This window comes from Diabrotica undecimpunctata, chromosome 7, assembly GCF_040954645.1.
Source record: "Diabrotica undecimpunctata isolate CICGRU chromosome 7, icDiaUnde3, whole genome shotgun sequence".
NCBI lineage: Eukaryota > Metazoa > Arthropoda > Insecta > Coleoptera > Chrysomelidae > Diabrotica > Diabrotica undecimpunctata.
In genome coordinates, this window is record NC_092809.1 from 44,450,618 (window position 1) to 44,469,966 (window position 19,349).

The following is a 19,349-nucleotide window of genomic DNA, read 5'->3' on the forward strand; positions in this document are numbered from 1 at the left end:
CGCGTCTCCCTGCCTTAACCCTGCATATGTTTCAAACGCTTGTGACATATCGCCTTGTATTTGCACTCTGCAGATCACTTTACACATAGTTGTTTTTACGAGCCTTATTAATTTATGGGGAATGTTAAGTTCATTCATGGCTTCGTATAATTTACCTCTTAGGACGCTATCATACGCTGACTTAAAGTCTACAAAGAGATGGCACGTGTCAATATTAAATTCATTGGTTTTTTCTAAGATTTGACGTAGCACAAAAATCTGGTCAATTGTTGACCTATCTGGCCTAAAACCGCTTTGATACTCACCAAGGATTTCTTCCACGTACGTACTTAAACGGCTGTACAGGGTGTTGGAGAATATTTTGTACATTGTATTCAGAAGAGTTATACCCCTATAATTTTTACATTCCAACAAATTTCCCTTTTTGTGCAGTGGACATATGATGTGCACCATTCCTCTGTCATTTGTTCTTCTTCCCAGACTTTGACTATTATGTTGTGAATTTGGTGCATAATGCTGTTACCTCCATGTTTGATGAGCTCTGCGGGGATACAATCCACTCCTGGGGACTTGCTATTTTTGAGTCGTGTGATTGCGTCTTTCACTTCAAATATTGAAGGAGGTTCTACGTGAGTGTTATTTCTTGGTTTTTGGGGTGACGCATCAGTTTCCACTTCGTTACCAAGTAGTTCTTTGAAGTGCTTAACCCATCTGCTTTGTACTGCGTCAGCGGTACTGACTATATGTCCATTTTTGTCTCTACACATCGTCAGCCGTGGTTTAAATTCTTTTCTTGTCTTATTTCATCACAGTTGTCACATCTTGGTTCTTGTTTGTTGGAAAACACATAGCTATTAGTTAATTGCGTATGACTCAGTCATAGTCGCGTTAATAATACCTAGTCTCTCCGACTTGTTGGTAATGTGGGCCAGGGTTTTATCGATTTTTTACTATCGCGTAGCTTGGCAGATAACACTTTCCACTTTTCTTCCCAAAATATATCACACTTTACATTTGACTGCCGCTTTCACGTCCGCACTCGTAAATGTTTCAGTACACTGTTCACTATCACTAGTTGCAGCTTTTTTTGCAGCGTTGTCTGCCTCAACATTTACTTGAATTCCAATATGGGATGGTATCCAGAATAATATAATATTTTTTTCACTCAGTTGACCAGTAAGAACTTCTTGTTTTATATAGATGACCAAAAGGATTAGTTGGGTAGACATATTGGATTGACTGTACGGAACTTATAGAGTCTGTGAGTATAATATAATTGGTATTATTGGAGGCGTTGACAGCTAGGGTGCCCTGGTATAGAGCATATAGTTCAGCAGATTAAATGAAGTATTCTGAAGGGAGTTTGTATTTATTTGTCGATGTTGGGGTAATCACTTCAACCACAGTACCTTCATTTGATTTAGATGCGTCTGTGTATATATGTGTATAATCCTTGTAGTTGCTAGGCATATTATTGAAGGCGGATTTGATTAACTGTAGGTTTTTTGAAGGTTTTTCGAAAGAAATAAGGCGAGTTAGGCACTGAGCGTTGCTTATTTGCCATGGAGGAATTGAGGACGATTGGGAGAAAAAGTATTCTGGGAACGTGTAGTTTAATTAATTTAACTAGCTTCTAATCCTTGCGTAGAAGGGTTTGACTGTTCTTGGCTTATTTTTGAATAGATTTAGGAACTCTTCTGTAAAACAATTTTGAATAGTAGGGTTTTTTAAGTTAGACCTGACTTTTGCAGCGTATGCTACACTTAAATAAAGGCTTCTGTCTTCTAAAGCCAGTTCACCAACTTCACAGTAAATAAAAGTTTTTTTAGCAGTATTTTAGTGGCTGTAGAATACACAGTAGATCCATAATCTAATTTTGATCTGATTAATGTTTTGTATAACATTAAAAGTTTTTGGCAATGAGCACCCCATTCTTTATTGGCCAGAGTTTTTAGAAGATTTAATCGCTTGTGACAAGATAAGATCAAATTTGTTATATGGAGTTTTCAGTATTATATTAATGTTTTTTAGAATTTCATACCTAAGAACTTTATTGACGTTATACGTATTAGGTTCTCATCACATAATGTGTGCATCTTGCATCTTGTTTTGCCTCGCATTTATGGTATGCGCAGTTGTAAACATTTTTTTGCCCCTAGATACATAAGTCGAATGAAAAGATGTAATGTTATTTGTCCAAATTTAACTAAAAATCTACAACTAAACTATAAATTTCAATTTAAAAATGATTAAACTTTAAACATTTGCCATTAAATTGCATTTTCCCGTACATTTCCCTGGAGTATGAACAGTATTAATGTACTTTATTTAAATCCAAAACTCAATTAAACTTCACACGTGTTTGCTCTTCGTTTTCCTTAAAAATGTTAACGAATTGGTAGGTTTTGCAAAAGAGAAGTTAGATTTTATATATGCGAAGTGATTCAGGAACAGGTTTAATAAATGTTAGTTGGTGAAGCTGCTTAATTGCAAAAGCAAGCTTTTGTTCAAAAAAATTTTATAACCTCATTACAATCAATTGTTTTATTGTGATTTAATCCTATGCATAAAAATAAATAAAGTCTACAAAGTTATTTAGTATATTTTATATTGGAACTAACAACGAACGACTTAAGCTTGGAGTTGGTGTAATGGTCAATACACAGAATAATAAAACAATCAGAATGCCCACTCAGATTGTCAAGATAAGTACGCGCATCTCGTTCGCGCAGAGAGAATTAGCCATGTTTTAAACGGAACCAGTGTTGTTCAATGAAATTTTATCTGGTGGGCATTAAAAAGTTCAGTGGTAGCGTGTGTTAGGGTGTTCACTGTTTGAGATTAGTGTTAGAATATAAATAATGTAAATGTAAATATATTGTTCATAATATATATATAAACTATATATAAATATTATATATATATATATATATATATAATTATATCATATAATATAATATAAATTTTTTTTAAATATTAAATTGATTTTTAAAATTACGATTTATATATTTTATGGTAAAATATAGTCGTACTCAAGTATACAACTTTAATAAAAGTGGAAAATTTTGACAAGGATGTATAAAAAAAATTACAGTGTCACAAACTTCTCAATCCGAATTTGGTGTCTCCTTTTAAAATATGGCGATGGCGTGCTGACAAACTTAAAAGGCGGCATTTGAGAGTGGGCATTCTGATTGTTATTTATTCTGTGGTTAATCAAAAAATTAGCAAAGATATAAAAAATTTCGCACCTTTGTCCGAAAAAATCATGACAGAACAATAATTTAATTAAAATCAAATAAAACTTAACCTTGTTAAGATATGCGCCATTATAACAGATGGGAAATAAGTCAATATTCACAATCTTTAGTAGTTTTTATTGTTGGTAACTTTGGGCTACCGGTAACTAAAACTTGGAAAGACTAGATATAATTAAAACAAAATTAGAGAATAATGATTGCAATGTTTGGTACAAAAACACTTGAATGAACCCAAAATAAATCTTTATTTAACTACATATCAAACACAACTATCTTTCTTTTACCGGTAACCTAACTGAAATATAAAGCGATAATAAGCAATATATGAGCGTCGCAGATAATTATAATTACCTGGCCAATACATTACATCACCCAACCCTAATATTCTACTTATAACTAAATTTAGGAACACAACAAAACTAAACTTCTAAATACTATATTTCGAATCCAAAACGTTTTGGTTCTTTTCTAGATCTTATTGGACGTCTATGTGGGATGCCTAAGTCTTGGACAACATCACTATCATTTTGAGAGTCTAGCTGAGGCTCCCTACCTAGATTTCCTGTTGAGTTTGTAGCGGCTTGGATAACACTTTCCTCATTATTTTCCTCTGAACTATCGTGCATCGTCTCCGCAAATGTAATACCTTCTAAATTACTATTAAAAACTATTTTAATTTAATTACAATGTCTTTTCTACGTAAGTTTACTACCTAACGGATTTACCAAATATGCTCTTCTACCTAAAATTCGTAAAATCTTTGCTTTGCAACACGACACCTTGGTGTTTCTATAATCTTTAACTAAAACGATATCCCCCACTACAAACCCTACCTGTCTCCTCCCTTTATAATATTTCCTATTATTTTCTTACGCTTGCATCAAGTTACGTTTAATTTGTGTTAAATTAACTGGGTTTGATTTTTGTTATTATAGATCATCAGGTTTAATTAAATCTAGACGCATTCACAAAGCCCTTCCAAAAAATATCTTGGCGGGAGAAGTACCTGTCGACAGGTGCACTGTGTTCCTATATGTTAATAAAAATTTAGACAATGATAAATTAATATTTCTTTGATCAATATCTTTTAACAAAAAATGCTTGACTGTTTTAACGCTATTTTCAGCAGCACCTTTGCAATGTGCTGAAAAAGGAGGTATTGTTATATGTTTAATACCATTAATTAAAGTAAAATGTTTAAATTCTTGCGAGGGCCGTTATCGCCGACAAGTACTTCCGGTAAGCCATAACGAGAAAAACACTCCATAAGTTTAGCAATCGTAGCCATTGAGGTGATTGAAGACATTGGACAAACTTCCACCCATTTAGAAAAAGCATCCAAAATTATAAGAAAATTAGTTTTTCGTGTTTCGGCAAAATCTATGTGCACGCGTGACCAAACATTTTGAGGAATGCTTCAGCCTTGCAAAGGAACTATAGGTGTATCTGCCTGCATGCTCTGACAAGGAATGCAATTTTTGCTGAGAACTTCAATTTCTGTATGTAATGATGGCCACCAAATATAAGACCTATGTGAAGAGAGAGAGTTTCTCAGCCTGTGAGAAATGTTCACCCCTAAGAATTACGTTCTGGTGTAACAATTCATTGGAGCGAGGTGTGTTAACTCGAGTAAAAACAGGAGGCACCCCACCGCGCTTCAATGCTCCAGACTATCCTCTTCCCCCTGTAGCACTCTGATGCGCGATAGGGGCACAACTATCAGCCAAATGCTCTTCATGTGGAAGTGCTGGGTAATAGAACCCCAACATGCTTTCCTAACCGAATGCAAAACTCAGGACAGCGCATTGTCGCTATAATCCTGTTACCTTAAAGTGGCTTATCCGCGAATTAAAATTGCTTACTTGGGCCTCAAGTCTCCGCTCTGAGCCAGGCTCAGTTCGGCTACTTGGTGCTCAAGGGGTTGGGCCCTACGTGCCCGGGTTTTGGAGTTTTTTTCAATTTTTTTTGTAGGTGGGCCTGAAACAAAAAATCAGAATTGGTGTAAAATCTATACTATAATAGTGAAAAATATATAAAATATAGAACAATATGACAATATAGAGTTTATCCTCTTTAAGGTAACCGGGCCCACTCTGTGTTTGGCGACAGTCCTTGAGTGTTTTTGAGCTACGAACTGTCTTCTTTGTGCGTTGTTGTTATTTTTGAAGTATATTCTTTCTAGTGTTTTGTTTTCTCTCTGGTTTAATTTTCTCTCTGGTGTTATTGTTTTAGTCTACTATTTGTTGTTTTGGTCTTTTGTGCTTCCATCTACGGAAAGCGTCATACTTCATTATATTTCGTCGTATGTTGCTGGGGTGGTTCTCTATTTCCGCGAACTTTATCCTAGCTTTTTCTTTCATCATGTCAATCACTCTGATTTGTTGTAATTCTCTAAAGAGGAATCTTTCTGCAACGTATCTTGGTACGTTGACTGATGGCAACGCTGTGGGGTTCTGACGTAAATCTTGAATGACGTGCACTCATTCTTATACGAAAAAAAATATTGTGCGTTAAATCCTATTTTTCTCGACAACTCAAAACAAAAAAAAACAAAAACTTTAGTTAGATTACAAACATATTCATAGGCAAATTTATATTTGCATTAATTGTGCATTTAGACGTATTATTTCATAAACCAAAATATAAAATCGTTGTTATTATTGACAAAATGTCCGCACAAAACATTCTCCGGGTATATAAAATAACCTCGTTTGAATAATTTAATATTGCATTGTTTTATGTTTTGACCACACAACATATTAAATTTTACATTACCGTAAAAAATAATTATAAAATAGATGAAAAAATTTAAATATTTTACACGTGGAGATATTTTCTATATTTTTGTTGTTTTAATTTTATGGTAATCTTTATCAGCGTGTATTTATTTTAAAACACATTCAATGAGTAAGCGTATATAATTGTATTAATTTCACATGTTGGAGATTAAATAATTTTGAAGGTTTCAAAACTGGTGGAGTTAAATAATGTATAATCCAATTTTTTTTACACGTAAACTAAATATACCAAATATTTTTCCATAATCTTACAGGTCCGTCATCCTCACATGCACTATGTTTAAGCTAATAAAAAAACAATAATTACCAAACTACTGTTGTGGTTTAAAAAAAATTCATTTTAAGTGAATAATCTGGCTACCAGAGTTAGCTCTCCACAAAAAATATTCTGGTACTACTCCAAATCTATATATATAATGCATTTAAAAATAAACAAGATCTAATTGCAACTATCTTCGATATAGAAGACGCACTTGATACCGTGCGCACTTGATACACTCCAGAAACGCAGTTCTTGACAATCATACTCAACATCTAGAACATTTAGGGATTCCGTCAATAACTTCCTTTTCCACACATTCAACATGATGGAATTCCTCACACAGGCTCGTGGTTTTAAGCACACCCTTAGTCATTCTTGCGATTAGCAAGTTAAGTCACAATAATGCTCCAACAACTAAATGCGTATTATATGCCCATGATATAATAATGTACGCAACTACTAGTAAAATTCTGCAATTAACAATCAATAATCTACCAAAATGTTTCTTTTTTAGGATTTCTCTTCTATTTTAAATCCACAGTTATTAAATTGGCAAAGAGTTAATTCTTCTAACCCTGAAATTACTGTCAGCGCGTTTAAATTGCCGGTTTGCCTAAAAAGGCTAAATTTAATAATTAAAACACTCTCACATTATTGGGACGTAGAAGCCCATTTTTCCATACATAAAGTGTTTAGAAACATCTTTTTATATAAAGTAAACCTAGGATAGTCTGCGCAGATTTCGAAAAAATAGCACAAATTTTAAGTTTTCCAAAGTTTAATGTGAAAATGTGTTACGTGGGGTTATTTGGGATGTTAGCTACACTAATTAAAATACCCCAAATGCAAAACTCTTATATTAAAAAAAAACGTTAGATCTAAAAAAAGTGTTTTGCGCAATCTCTCTTAACCGGGTAGGTGAGATTACACGGAAGGGTAGGAGAGATTTTTGGCAGATGATGCATTTTATCCAATCTGATTTGGATGTGGTTTTAGAATAAATTTCAAAACACTCAAGGCATGATTTATCGTCGCTTTCGGACACGTTATCAGAAAGAAGCTCCATTTAAACTCCGTTGTCTTCTTCCGAGATTGGTCTAGATTGAATCTTTTTTCTTTTCAGTTTATTATATTTGCGAGTTATCTATTTATTTTTATTCTCATTGACTTTTTTCTTTTGCGCTATTGCCACTTTTTATTTCTTTTAGATTCGATATAATGTGGATCAGTAATATTCATTGCACTTATTTTTCTTTTGACTCGTGATGCTGTTAAACTGTATGGAATTGGTGATATTTCCTTCAAAAGTTTGTTTGGTAGTATGTCATCAGTTTTTGGAGTTGTAAGCTTGGAAGTTGAAGGTTAATAGAAAATTGATTCCGGAGAAGAATGGGCCACTTGAGAAGTAGTTTTAGAAGTTGACGCAGCTAAAGAATCGGGCGGAGTAGACTGAGTCACTTAAGAAGTAATTTTAGAGTTCGAAGGAGTTGAAAAAGCGAGCGTAGTAGACAATTCAGTTACTAAAATGGATGAGTCTGTTGGTTCAATAGCGTTCTCATGTGTGTTTTGTTCACAAGCCAATAGATAAGCATGCTCTGGAATAGCATTTATGTCTAAAGGATTGATACCTGTCGCCTGGAATGCTGTAGATGTAAGTTTAACAGTAGCAGAACGAGACCAAGCTGACTGTAAAAGTTCAACAAAGTCCTCTCTTGTAATTCTTCCAGTCTCACTTCGTCTAGTTACTAACTGCTGACAGGCGTCTTTAAAATAAGTTTTGAAAAGCTTAAATACTACTCGGTCTAAAGGCTGAAGGTAATGTGTTGTATAGCTGGTGAGACATAGAAGAAATATATCACTGTCTGAAGCAATCTGAAGTATGTCGGCATTGCTCATGTGCGAGGCATATCCATCAAGTATGAGAAGGCATTTACCTGGGGTTTTACGAGGTATAAAATGGGTTGTGAGGCAATCCAAAAATAAATCGTTGCTGATGTATGCCCTCTCTTTCTTCATTCTAATTACCGTACCAGATAAAGCACCTTTTGCATATTGTGGTTTGCCTTTAAAAATGCAGTAAGGAGGTAAAAATTGCCCCTCGGCTTTGCAACATGCTAATATACTAATAGTTTCTCCTTTCTCGGAACTGGTGACAACATGAACATCTTTACTGCCTTTAGATGCAACAACTTTTTTTGGTCCATCATTAAGTTAAGCTCCAATTTCATCACAATTCCAAATATATATTGGTTTGTTTAAAATATCATTACTGGTTAAAATTTAGGGCCAAAAGAGTAAAATAATTTTTTACTTCCACACTATTCATTCCTTCGGTTCTAGCTCTACTTATTCCTTAAACTTTTCGAACACTTAGCTCTGGATGTCTCCTCATAAAGGAAGACAACCAAACCTTTCCAGCTATCTTTTTGTCTGTATTAAAAGTATGTCTTTTGCCCAATTTCTCAGCTAGTTAGTATGCAAGTTTTCTGAGTTCTCGTTGAGTAGGAGCAAATCCAACACCTTGCAACTTCTTTACATGATTCACCAATTTAAGTTCAGTATCTCTACCCAATTGTGAATCTGGACCCAATGCATGCTTAGAAAAATCATTTTTCTTCATTCTGTATCTTATTGTATATTCGGGAACAGAAAACGTCCTGCTTGCTGCACGAACAGAAACATTTTCATCGTTAATTGCAGTTACAGCTCGAAGTAGGTGATCTTCCCTCCACGAACATTTGTTTGATTTTCGAGTAAATGACAAAGTTTGGGATTTTGACTCTAAAACAAAAAATAAAACTATTAATGGGCAGATTAAGCTGTTAACTTATTATTGCTTTTTTATTTCAGCGGGCAAACTCTCCTTATATCCATTTCCGTGCATATGTGTGCAATCTCTCCTACAAAAAAAAATGCGCGAAGTATCCTAAATAGGTAGGAGAGATTGCGCGCCGCCATTTCAAATCATGAATGTTATTAAAATACTTTTCAATAGATAGGATAAGTTTATTTATACAAACAATACACAATAAAAATGTAACGTTAGTCCTAAATTTGATAAAAGTAATTGCGTACAAAAATATACGCAATTACAATGAAAATTCAACGACTTACCTATTAAAAAATTCCACTGAAGTTGCATTCACTCTACGTAAACTGTTCTCAACGACGCATGAATTCGACTGAGGGTTGTTTGTTTAAAGCCATGGTTTGTTATGTCACCTCGGGGAAACAATTAAGTGTGTAACCACCTTCTGATATCCCCGGGTGCTCTGTAGAGGGCTTCGAATATACTGTCGAGAACTCCTCTACTTAAGTCCATTTTCGGGTTATGGATTTGGGAAATATTTATCTTCCGTGTCTTGCCTTGAAACAGGCAAGATATTTCTTACATGACAATTTCTTCATCGAAATAAAAACACCAAGTTAAGTTGAAACAATTCTCAGCCACAGAGTATGGAAAATAAATGCAGGAAGCAGAGCCCCAAGAGCACTAAGCTCTCGGAGAGCCCGTGAGGAACTGACCTGGCTGACCTGAAAATCGCCAATATTTATATGCGCTGTTCGAGCGATAAATAGGGTTTTCCAGGTCAAGAGCCAATGGGAAAATTCGAGGCGGGGCGATGCGCATCGAAATGCGTACTAGTCCACAGACTATCGCATTCGATGACAGTTATAACAGTGAGCGACGCATAACTCACAATCAGTCGAACGCCGCGCACGTTCGTCAAAATCAAAGAAATGGTTCTCTATGAGAATGGTTTGTTAAGTTCTGCTGAGCTGCGTTCACTGCAGACCGATAGCCGTGTACGTCGACGGTGTGCGCTGAAATCAACTGCGATTTGATTTGAATGCAAACGTTCAGCTGAGTTCACAGCGTACATATCTATACCGAAATTATAATTGTATTTTTACGAGATGAAAGACTAGTGGATCTAGTACAAATCCCTGAAAAGCCTAAAATATTCTCGAAATTTTTCCTCGTTTTGAAACAATCTTTCTTCGACTGTTAATTTAAAAGCACCTTCTGTATTACGACATGAAAAAATTTCATTTACATTTCTATTGCTTTTATTTAAATTTAACGTCTATTAACTCTTCTTGTTCCTCCTCTTCTTGGAGTAATCAAATTATTGCGTTAGGTTTTCGATAATTCATTTTTTTAAACGTACAACCGTTGAGAGAATAAATGTGATACAAATTTCTAAACTTGTTTTCAGAGCGACAGAATATTATACGAATTAATCCACAAATTAGTTATTAGTTGTCTGTAAATTAATCTAACAAACCGACTCACGCAAAACTGCCGTGAATCGAGTAGAACAGATTCTGCTGTACGTGTATGCTGCGCACTGTTCTAACAAACCGTACCGTATATTCACGTACTACTAACACCGAATGTGGTTTAACTTCATCCGCTCTCCTAAGCGAGTTCTGAATAGTGCGTAATCTCCCCTAGCGCACAGACTATCCTAGCTTTACCTTACACGAATTCTTTCTTAACTCTGACCAACTTTTAAATGATAGTATAAGAATCCTTTCACCGTACATTTTCTGAATACCTTTTACATGATACATTTCTGTTGTTAACTAATTGCTAAATGAAAATTTGGTTCTCGTCCCAATTTAAAAGCAAATAATCTATGAAAATCGTTTTCCTAATTTTTTCTGCAACTTTATGGCATTAATAACTAGCTTGTTTTTAGATTTACATAAAGAACGAGGTTTCATCTCTCTTTTAGACCTTTTGACGTCATACACAAATTTCCCAGCTTCATTTTTTCTCTTCTATACCTTCTCTTCTTCACCCTACATTCTTTTTTATTTACTCTTTTCAGTCCTCCACACTGGTTTATAAGGCTTTTTATTAATTTTTCATTCGCCTAAAACTTCTCTGCTATTCAGCAGATCACATTCATTTTTATCAAGATCCAGCCCAGGAATCCGTTTTCTTCCTTACAAGGAACAAGTTCGTACTTTTCCATTTTATGCGAAGTGTTTGGATAATCATGTAACGGAAGTCGAAAAATAACGGAAAAATGTTACTGTTGTATCCTAATCAACATTAGAGTCATGAAAGTATTTATATAATGACGTTATAAAAGACTATAAACCCACCTTTAGTGGCGCGATGGAAAAATGTCACGCAGTTTTGCATATTGTTGTAGCTGCCTTGAAATGTTTGGATTCTGGGATCTTTGTTCTAGTTGAGGTTCGATCAACTCAGGTTTTGCAAGAACCAAACACGTGATATCTTCTCGTTCATATGATGGTGATATTTGTAAATGCATTTATTGCATTTATTGCGGAAATTTTACCAGATTGTAGAACAGTACCATCAGCCAACATCTAGTGTTGCGCTTAACACTATTGTGTTGACAAAACTGGTCACCCAGGTCGACGCCAACTTTGGTAAAATGATAAAAAGTAAAAAATTTATAAAAATTTAGGACCTCAGGTTTATTTTTACCTCCAATAGACTTATCTATATGAACAGTGGAATGAAATGTGAATAAAACTAGTACGGCTTTGTTATTTTTTGAACAAAATGACACCAAAGCATAATATTTGTAAAAGCCAAATATGAAGGAGTGCTCCACTCTATTTCGTATTAGAAGAAATTCCTTTGGTATTTCCCGTTTATACTTTCTCATCATTTTTACGTAAGTTAGGTTTGTTTTCTGTAAAAATTCTTTTCGCCAAAGGAATACTGTTGAACCAGTTATCGCCTATATTATTTCGATTAGATCCAGATACTGGTTTAACTAAATGCAATACAACTTCTTCTTTCGAGAACCTTTTGTCTGCCTAGCTACATAGGCTTCCAAAGTCAACGTGTAAGCTGTCTTAGTGTCAGTTGAAGCAAATACTTTCAGGCCGTATATAGCCGGCTTACTCGGTATGTGCTGCTAAAAGCTGCATCTCCCTCTAAGTGCTAGAAGTTGTTCGGTGACGGTGAGGTACTCACTTGGTAAAAATTAACCTTTAAAATTTTTCAAAAGTAATTCCAGCATATTTTTTATTGGAATGGCTTTTTGCTTATCTATATCAATAACACTGTCAAACCGTAAACATCGTATTAAGAAGCGAAATCTGGATTTACACATAGATAAGTAGCAAGATTCCATACCATTTCTTTTGAATTATTCCAGAAACTGTGTAAGTTTTTCCGGGATGAACGCAAAGACCCTATGAGAAACAATAAACCAATAAATGCTCGAATTTCCGTTGAATCTGTATGTTGTGCATTTCGCTCGTTGGAAATTATTACGGATTCTATCTATATAATTATTAGTGCAATAAACTATTGTATTTATCACTATCTCATCGAAAATGAGACTCCAGATGTCGATTTTAGGTTTTTTTTTCTCGAACAATACCTTTTGGTCCAGACAAATGTTCGTACATTTTTTATAGGACTTCTTTTTCTTCATTTTGTTATATCTTATTCCGTGAAATACTCTTCCGGTCGATTGTCAATTGCTTTAATTTCACTTCCACTAGTATCACTTCTGTCAGTTTCATCTGATTCTTGTTCAGAAGCCGTAATATGTTCACTTTTAGTCACGTAATCTTCTTTTCCAAAATCACTTTTGTTGTCAGTATTATCATCCTAATTATCACTCAACTCCTCGAACCATTTCAACCAAACGTCAGAACCGTTACTTCATTCAACTTTACGCTTCTTCGAATTCTCCATTTTGTTCTAAAAAAAATCACGGGTCAATATCATTATGTATCAGGATTCGTTAGTACTATCAATATGTGCTAAAAAATTAGTATAGTTAGTAGAACAAAATCGAAAACTTACTTTGACAAACTTCAGAACACGGTTAGTGTTGTGGGGGACAGTCGTCAGCCACTAAAAGATTTATGTACTGTCTACTATTATTATTTCTTAACCTACAATGAGCAGTTATTTGAAATACGTATTAACCTTTCCGAGAAAAACGTTATAAGTAAAGTTACAAGATTATTCGATAAAACATTAATTTTTATCAAAAGCGGTAACTGACACAGTTCAAAAAGCTATCCTGTAATCGCAAATAATGAGGTTTAAAATGATGATGAAAAAATGTTACATGCATATCAAAAGGTAAATCAAAGAAATTGGTATCTTTGTTTATCGTTTCTGAAGAATATGTTAAATATTAGTTACAACGTTATTCTTTTGCAGATGTCGATAACACTCTGTTACGAATGCAACAAGCGAAGCATAATCTCTGCCGTAAAGAAGAAGGTTATTTTTAGCATGCTTGAATATTTGAGATCTATGAAATTTAATTATCTGAATAATAATATCGCTTAGTCCAACAGTTATTTTTAAAACTTTTACGTAAATAACTGTAAAAATGGAGACACATTTTGAAATTTTAATTGGACGTACACGAAAACATTGCTAATTAATTAAAACACAAACAAATAGAGATGCAACTGCGGTACAGTGATTAATGTAAAATGTTCACTGGATTCAATTGTGAAAATTTAATTTTCACGTACGTTCATATGTCTATCGATTTTTTATTGTATTGATATACAAAAATAAAAACTGAATTTGAGAATGAATTTATGAATTTTTTTAGTCGATGAAAGCTGTTACTGTTCATTTACTATTTTATCCATAATTTCCATGTTTAATAACGGTTGGGAATACGTTTTCAATTAAAATTTGACTGACAAAATATGAAATATACTAAATACTAATAGACTACGAGCTCATGGGACATTTTTAGGGGATTATTTGATAAAACCTAAATCAATACTACAATATGTAATAACAACTTTGGTAAATACGCCGCCAAATTTCATCGTGCAGTCACACTATTATGCTAATACGCTGATCAGCTTAAGTCACTAACTTCCTAATATCCTAATCAGCTTAAGATGGAATACTGGTAGTTCTGTTATGACATTGTGCAGTCACACTCGATTCCTAATACGGTGATCGGCTTGAGTCACTAATTACCTTATATGGTCATCAGCTTGGAACAGAGTCGATACGGGTAGTTCGGTGATGAGATATAAACACAGCGCAAGGCGATAGATAAAAAATTGGTATCCTAAATTCGTGGCGAAAAGTAATCAATATAATTTGGTGTGATTATTGTAAACGAGTAAGGTTAATAAAATAAATATATTTGCGTAAATACGTGTTTTAACTATTTTAACAGACGATAATCGGCACTCAAAGCATGGGGATTCAAATTAACACATTAACACATGACCCCCGACTAAATTCAAATTACGCGCAATTTTTTATTTTTGTTATAGGTTTGTGACTCGCAGCTACCTTCAAGTTACAGTAACGTCGATCGCTTCACTTATTAATAAGTTTTTCAGTAGTGTGGTATTTATTTTATAAATATCTAAAATTTGAAAGATGTTATTTTGGCTCCACGTCAGTGTTTGTGAAAAATTTACGAAAATGGCAGGTTCATCCAAAACAGTACATTACGGTGATAGAAACTATGAAGAAACTCTGTTAGCATGACATGACGAGGTAGAAAGTGAGGTTAGCAATATGGAAGAGTCAGGTGGCTCTTTAAATGACATTGAAAGTGAGCATGATACAGATTCGGTAGTAGATGATAGTGAGGGAGCTAGTGGTGATTAGTCTGACAAATCCGATTCTGAAAGTGGTGAAAAAGTTAAAAATGGAATGAGTTATTATGGTAAAAATAGATTTAAGTGGTCGTCACAACCTTTTGTACAGAGAACGATAACAGGGAAACATAACTTACTTTCGTATTTACCAGGACTTCGTGATGATGCGAAACAGTTGGGCAAAAGAGCATCGCCTTTACAAATATGGAGGTGTCTACGTTTTAACAACCCCAAAGACCGAGTGGAAACTAAAGAAAATGATCCTGCTGCAACAATATCAGGTATTTTTATTAAATTTATAAATAATTGTCAAAAACAGTACTGTATGGGCCATTACACCTGTATTGATGAGATGCTCATAGGTTTTAGAGGGCGTGTAATTCAACCTTTTATAAATACCAACAGAAATGCACGACAAAAAGGAAACAAAACTGCAGACAATTGGTTCTCCTCTATTGAATTTGTAAATGAGTTGCGACAAAGAGGATTAACGTATGTAGGTACGCTTAAGAACAAGAAAGAAATTCCCACCGAATTTTTGCCCAACCGGAAGAGAGAAGTAGGGAGTTGTATCTACGGTTTTACTAAACATATTACAATTGTGTCTTATGTTCCAAAGAAAAGCAAGGCTGTACTTTTAGTTTCTACGATGCATCAACAGAAATACACTGATGTTTAAACTGACAAACCTGAAATGATTGTCTTTTATAATGAAACCAAAGGGGGCGTAGATGTCCTGGATAAAAAATGTGCAATTTTTTAGCAACACCAAAGCTATCTAGAAGCAAATAACATACTACGGGTAGAAATTGTGAAGCTGCTCGCTAAACAACTCATTGAACGACATTTGAATAGAATAATTATCAACCAAAGACTTCCAAGAGAATTGAGAATAAACATCAGTAGAATACTGAACAAACCAATGATCGATGAAAACGTGCATGCCGATATAAACCAGAAATAAAAAATGTGTGAGCTCTGTCCACAAAAAATTGATAAAAAAAATTAGAATTCATGTAATGAATGTAAGATATCAATGTGTGATAACTGTAGAGCTATTATTTGTAAAGAATGTGCAAAGTAACTTTTTATCTGAATTCCAAAATTGCTAAAGTTTGGATGTTGTAGTTTTTTATATGGGGGTTTATTTTTTTGGTTTAGTTTGTTTTTTCATATTTCGTATATTTGATCTTGAATTTTCCATAACTGTTTTATAAACATTTTAAACAATAAAAGAATTACAACATTTTTAGTAAACCGTTTCATTATTTAGGATATTTTGACACGTAATTTGTAATATGTTTAATAACTAACAATTTGGAAAAATATTATAAAAAAAAAATGCATACACTAATGTAAAATACATTAAAGAAATTATATTAAACATGATTTGTCATATTTTTAAAAAATGTTGACAATACCAAATAGAAATTACATGGGGTCTACATGGCACCACATCCGTAGTTATGTTCCAGAAAGTACACGTCAGTGGTAGAAGGTTAACGTTACGTTTCAGATTTCTCACCCCAATTCCAGCCGAAATGTACAGCGTTGCAAAAAAATTAATCTATATACCGATCCGAAACTTTATGTGTCAATGGCGTACTGTATCAAAGTGCCGAAAATGGGAAAACATTTTTCCGAAAATAAAACAATTTTCTTGTTCCTGGTACCATTATTTTGTACGGCATTGGTCGCATGTCATTATTTTCGTATTACCTACCTAAGTTGCAAATGCCATAGAAATATGTTTGGCCAAAAAGTCTCATCCTCCTTAAGTGGTAAGTTTATCTTACCTGTGACTCACCTGTACCGATAAGAATTGACGGCATAGTTTCTAAAGTTGTTATTACATATTGTAGTATTGTTTTATATGTGATTCATACTGGGTCGAATGACCCATAGTCTGTATGCAAAAACTATGCAAAATTTAACGATGTCTATGATTCCCTACTCTATCTACAAGGATACAAATAAAATAATAAATTGACAATTTTATTTTTATATACTAACTGTATAATACCGTAATAATATATTAATAACAATAAATAAAAATTTGCTCGTCGAGCCTAATAGGCACATAACTTAAAAGACCATTCTCTTCCATCATATCTTGTCCATTGCGTTCGTCTTATATTTTGTGACTTTAAGAGATTTTCTTTTATGTCCGTTTTTCATACTATTTTTTTGACAGTAACATTTTTGGTAGTCTACTTCCTGACATCCTTTCAATGTGTTCTAGCCATATTATATAAAATATAAAATATAAAGTAACATAAAATAAGAATTTTTTTTTGTTTAAAATGTAGAATTTTGTTTATATCTAAAATATATTATTATTCATTCATTTATCATTATAAGCACCAGGGCCGTGTTCAAGTTACTTAGGATAAGCATGGACATGGATTCAGTGGTGGGATCTTCCACCATGGAAAGTTCTGGCAATTTACGTGTAAACCAACCGTCAAATTTCAACCATCTATGTCTAAAATTATCAACGATTGTATTTGTATCTTTTTTACCAGTGAACAGACAGTCGATGTTTCTCCCACATAGAAGTTTTTACATGTACAGGGTATTTTATAGATGTAGTTCTTTGCTCTTTTTCTTGTTTGGCTTAGATGTTTTGAATGTTGTGTTGTTGTACCTATTTTCTATCTTCTCTTACCTTTTACATCTGGTATTGTTGCCATCCTAATATTCCTTTCTATTTGTTCTATTTTTTAATATTTTTTTTATTTTTTTTTATAAATCCTCTGTGTATAGGACTTCAAGTTTTCCTTGTTACTAAGCGAAAAGGTAAGGTTGCGCTCTTTTTCATTTTTTTTTGTTTAATTTTTTTATTTAATTTTCTTTCTGTTAGTATGATTCCCTCTTTTACTTTCTATCTGACATTATTACCCTCTTTAATTAGAGATTTTGAGACCTACTTCCCAAATCTCGCCGTTTGTCCTTCAAAACACCTGAGTGGACGACTTTAGACTTGGAATTCTTCAATTATATTAAATACAAATAGTAAACTTTCCCTTTGGTTACTTTTTTATCACAGACAATAATACCCAACCTCTGGGCTCCCTTTCGATCCATCCAAGTTAAATTTTTTGTAACAATACAAAAAGAAGAAAATTGGAATAAATGCTCACGTAATGAAAAATCCCAAATATGAATTAGTACATGTATTTATTCAGGAAAAAATAGAAGAAAACGTGGTCCTGGAGAACAAAAAATAATCTGTCTCAAGATGTATATTATTCTTAGTAATATGGAGTTCGCACAACATTATTTAGGTCCCCTGAGGAGAAATAAAAGATCATGCGACGGGTTGCCCAAGTTTTTGGAGGACAAGAAGAAGAATTTTAAGGGGACAGTACTTTCTTCCAGAAGGTATTCATTATATTTTAATTTCTCTTAGTATATTTTCACGGTCTTTTTAGTTGTTTAGTGTACGCACTTTCAACATATATTTTGGTCTTAATTGCAACATTCGTAGTCTTAATTTACTTAGCTTTTCATTTATTTTCTATTCGAACCATGTTTCATTTCTTTTTTTTTTAATTACCTCTTTACTATATTTGGCTATTTTTATAATGTTTCTCTTAATTCTACCCAAATTTGCTCCCGATTCTCTCCTTGTTTTGATTTGTTCATCTCCTTATCGAATGCTTGATCATCATTTCATATTGTGTTATTAATCTTAGATCTATTAATTCTTCATTTTTATACCTACGTTTACGTTTTTCAGAACTGACAAGATATATTTCATTCCTGCTTCTAGAAGTTCTTTTCTTTTGCGCCATCAGTTTTATGTAACACTCCAAATTCAAAACAGCCGCCAAAGAACTCAGAAGAGCGCATTGGCTCGGAATAGTATGCTGACTCCCCTGCCATTCTAAATTTACACAAACGACCAGCTAATTCATCATGATACAAGACAATTTATATTCTTAGATGACAAAGACATCGTTACGCCAGAAAGATCTTTTGCGAAGGTAGAGGGCAAACTTTCAAGATCACTAAAACAACTAAAAGTTTACTATAAACGAAACCATCTGAAACCAAATGACTCAAAATCATGGGCTTTACTTAAATAACAAACAAGTTAACAAATAAGCCCAACGTTGTGTGGTTGGGTCAGATATTAGAACATTACTCAACCCCAAAATACCTAGGCGTTACCATCAACAGATCTCTGACATACAAACATTACTGTCAGAATACAAAGATGAAAGTCATGTCAAGAAACAATATTTGGTTGAAACTGACAGGTATATCTAGAAAGAAAAACAGATTGGCTGATATCTATGGGTGCTCATCCACATGTTTTTCGCACCTTAGCGCTTGCACTAAAATTCTCAGCAGTCGAGTACGCGGCTCCAGTTTAGAGACTCTCAACCCACGCTTTACATTTAGGCGCTGCTCTGAAAG

General features: G+C 33.8%; 2 protein-coding genes across 7 annotated transcripts in view; one reads left to right on the forward strand and one right to left on the reverse strand.

Moving 5' to 3' along the window:
- Positions 1 to 19,349, forward strand: part of LOC140445278 (octopamine receptor beta-2R-like) — a 1,072,317-nt gene that overhangs the window by 363,904 nt on the left and 689,064 nt on the right. The gene's annotated exons all lie outside the window — the stretch shown is intronic.
- LOC140446353 (uncharacterized) lies at positions 7,779 to 8,336 on the reverse strand. The gene has a single exon (XM_072538897.1). The coding sequence runs from the start codon at positions 8,334 to 8,336 to the stop codon at positions 7,779 to 7,781; it is 558 nt and encodes a 185-aa protein (XP_072394998.1).

Coding starts and splice junctions, on each gene's coding strand:
- LOC140446353 (XM_072538897.1), bottom strand. CDS start 8,336: ATGAAGAAAGAGAGGGCATACATCAGCAACGATTTATTTTTGGATTGC.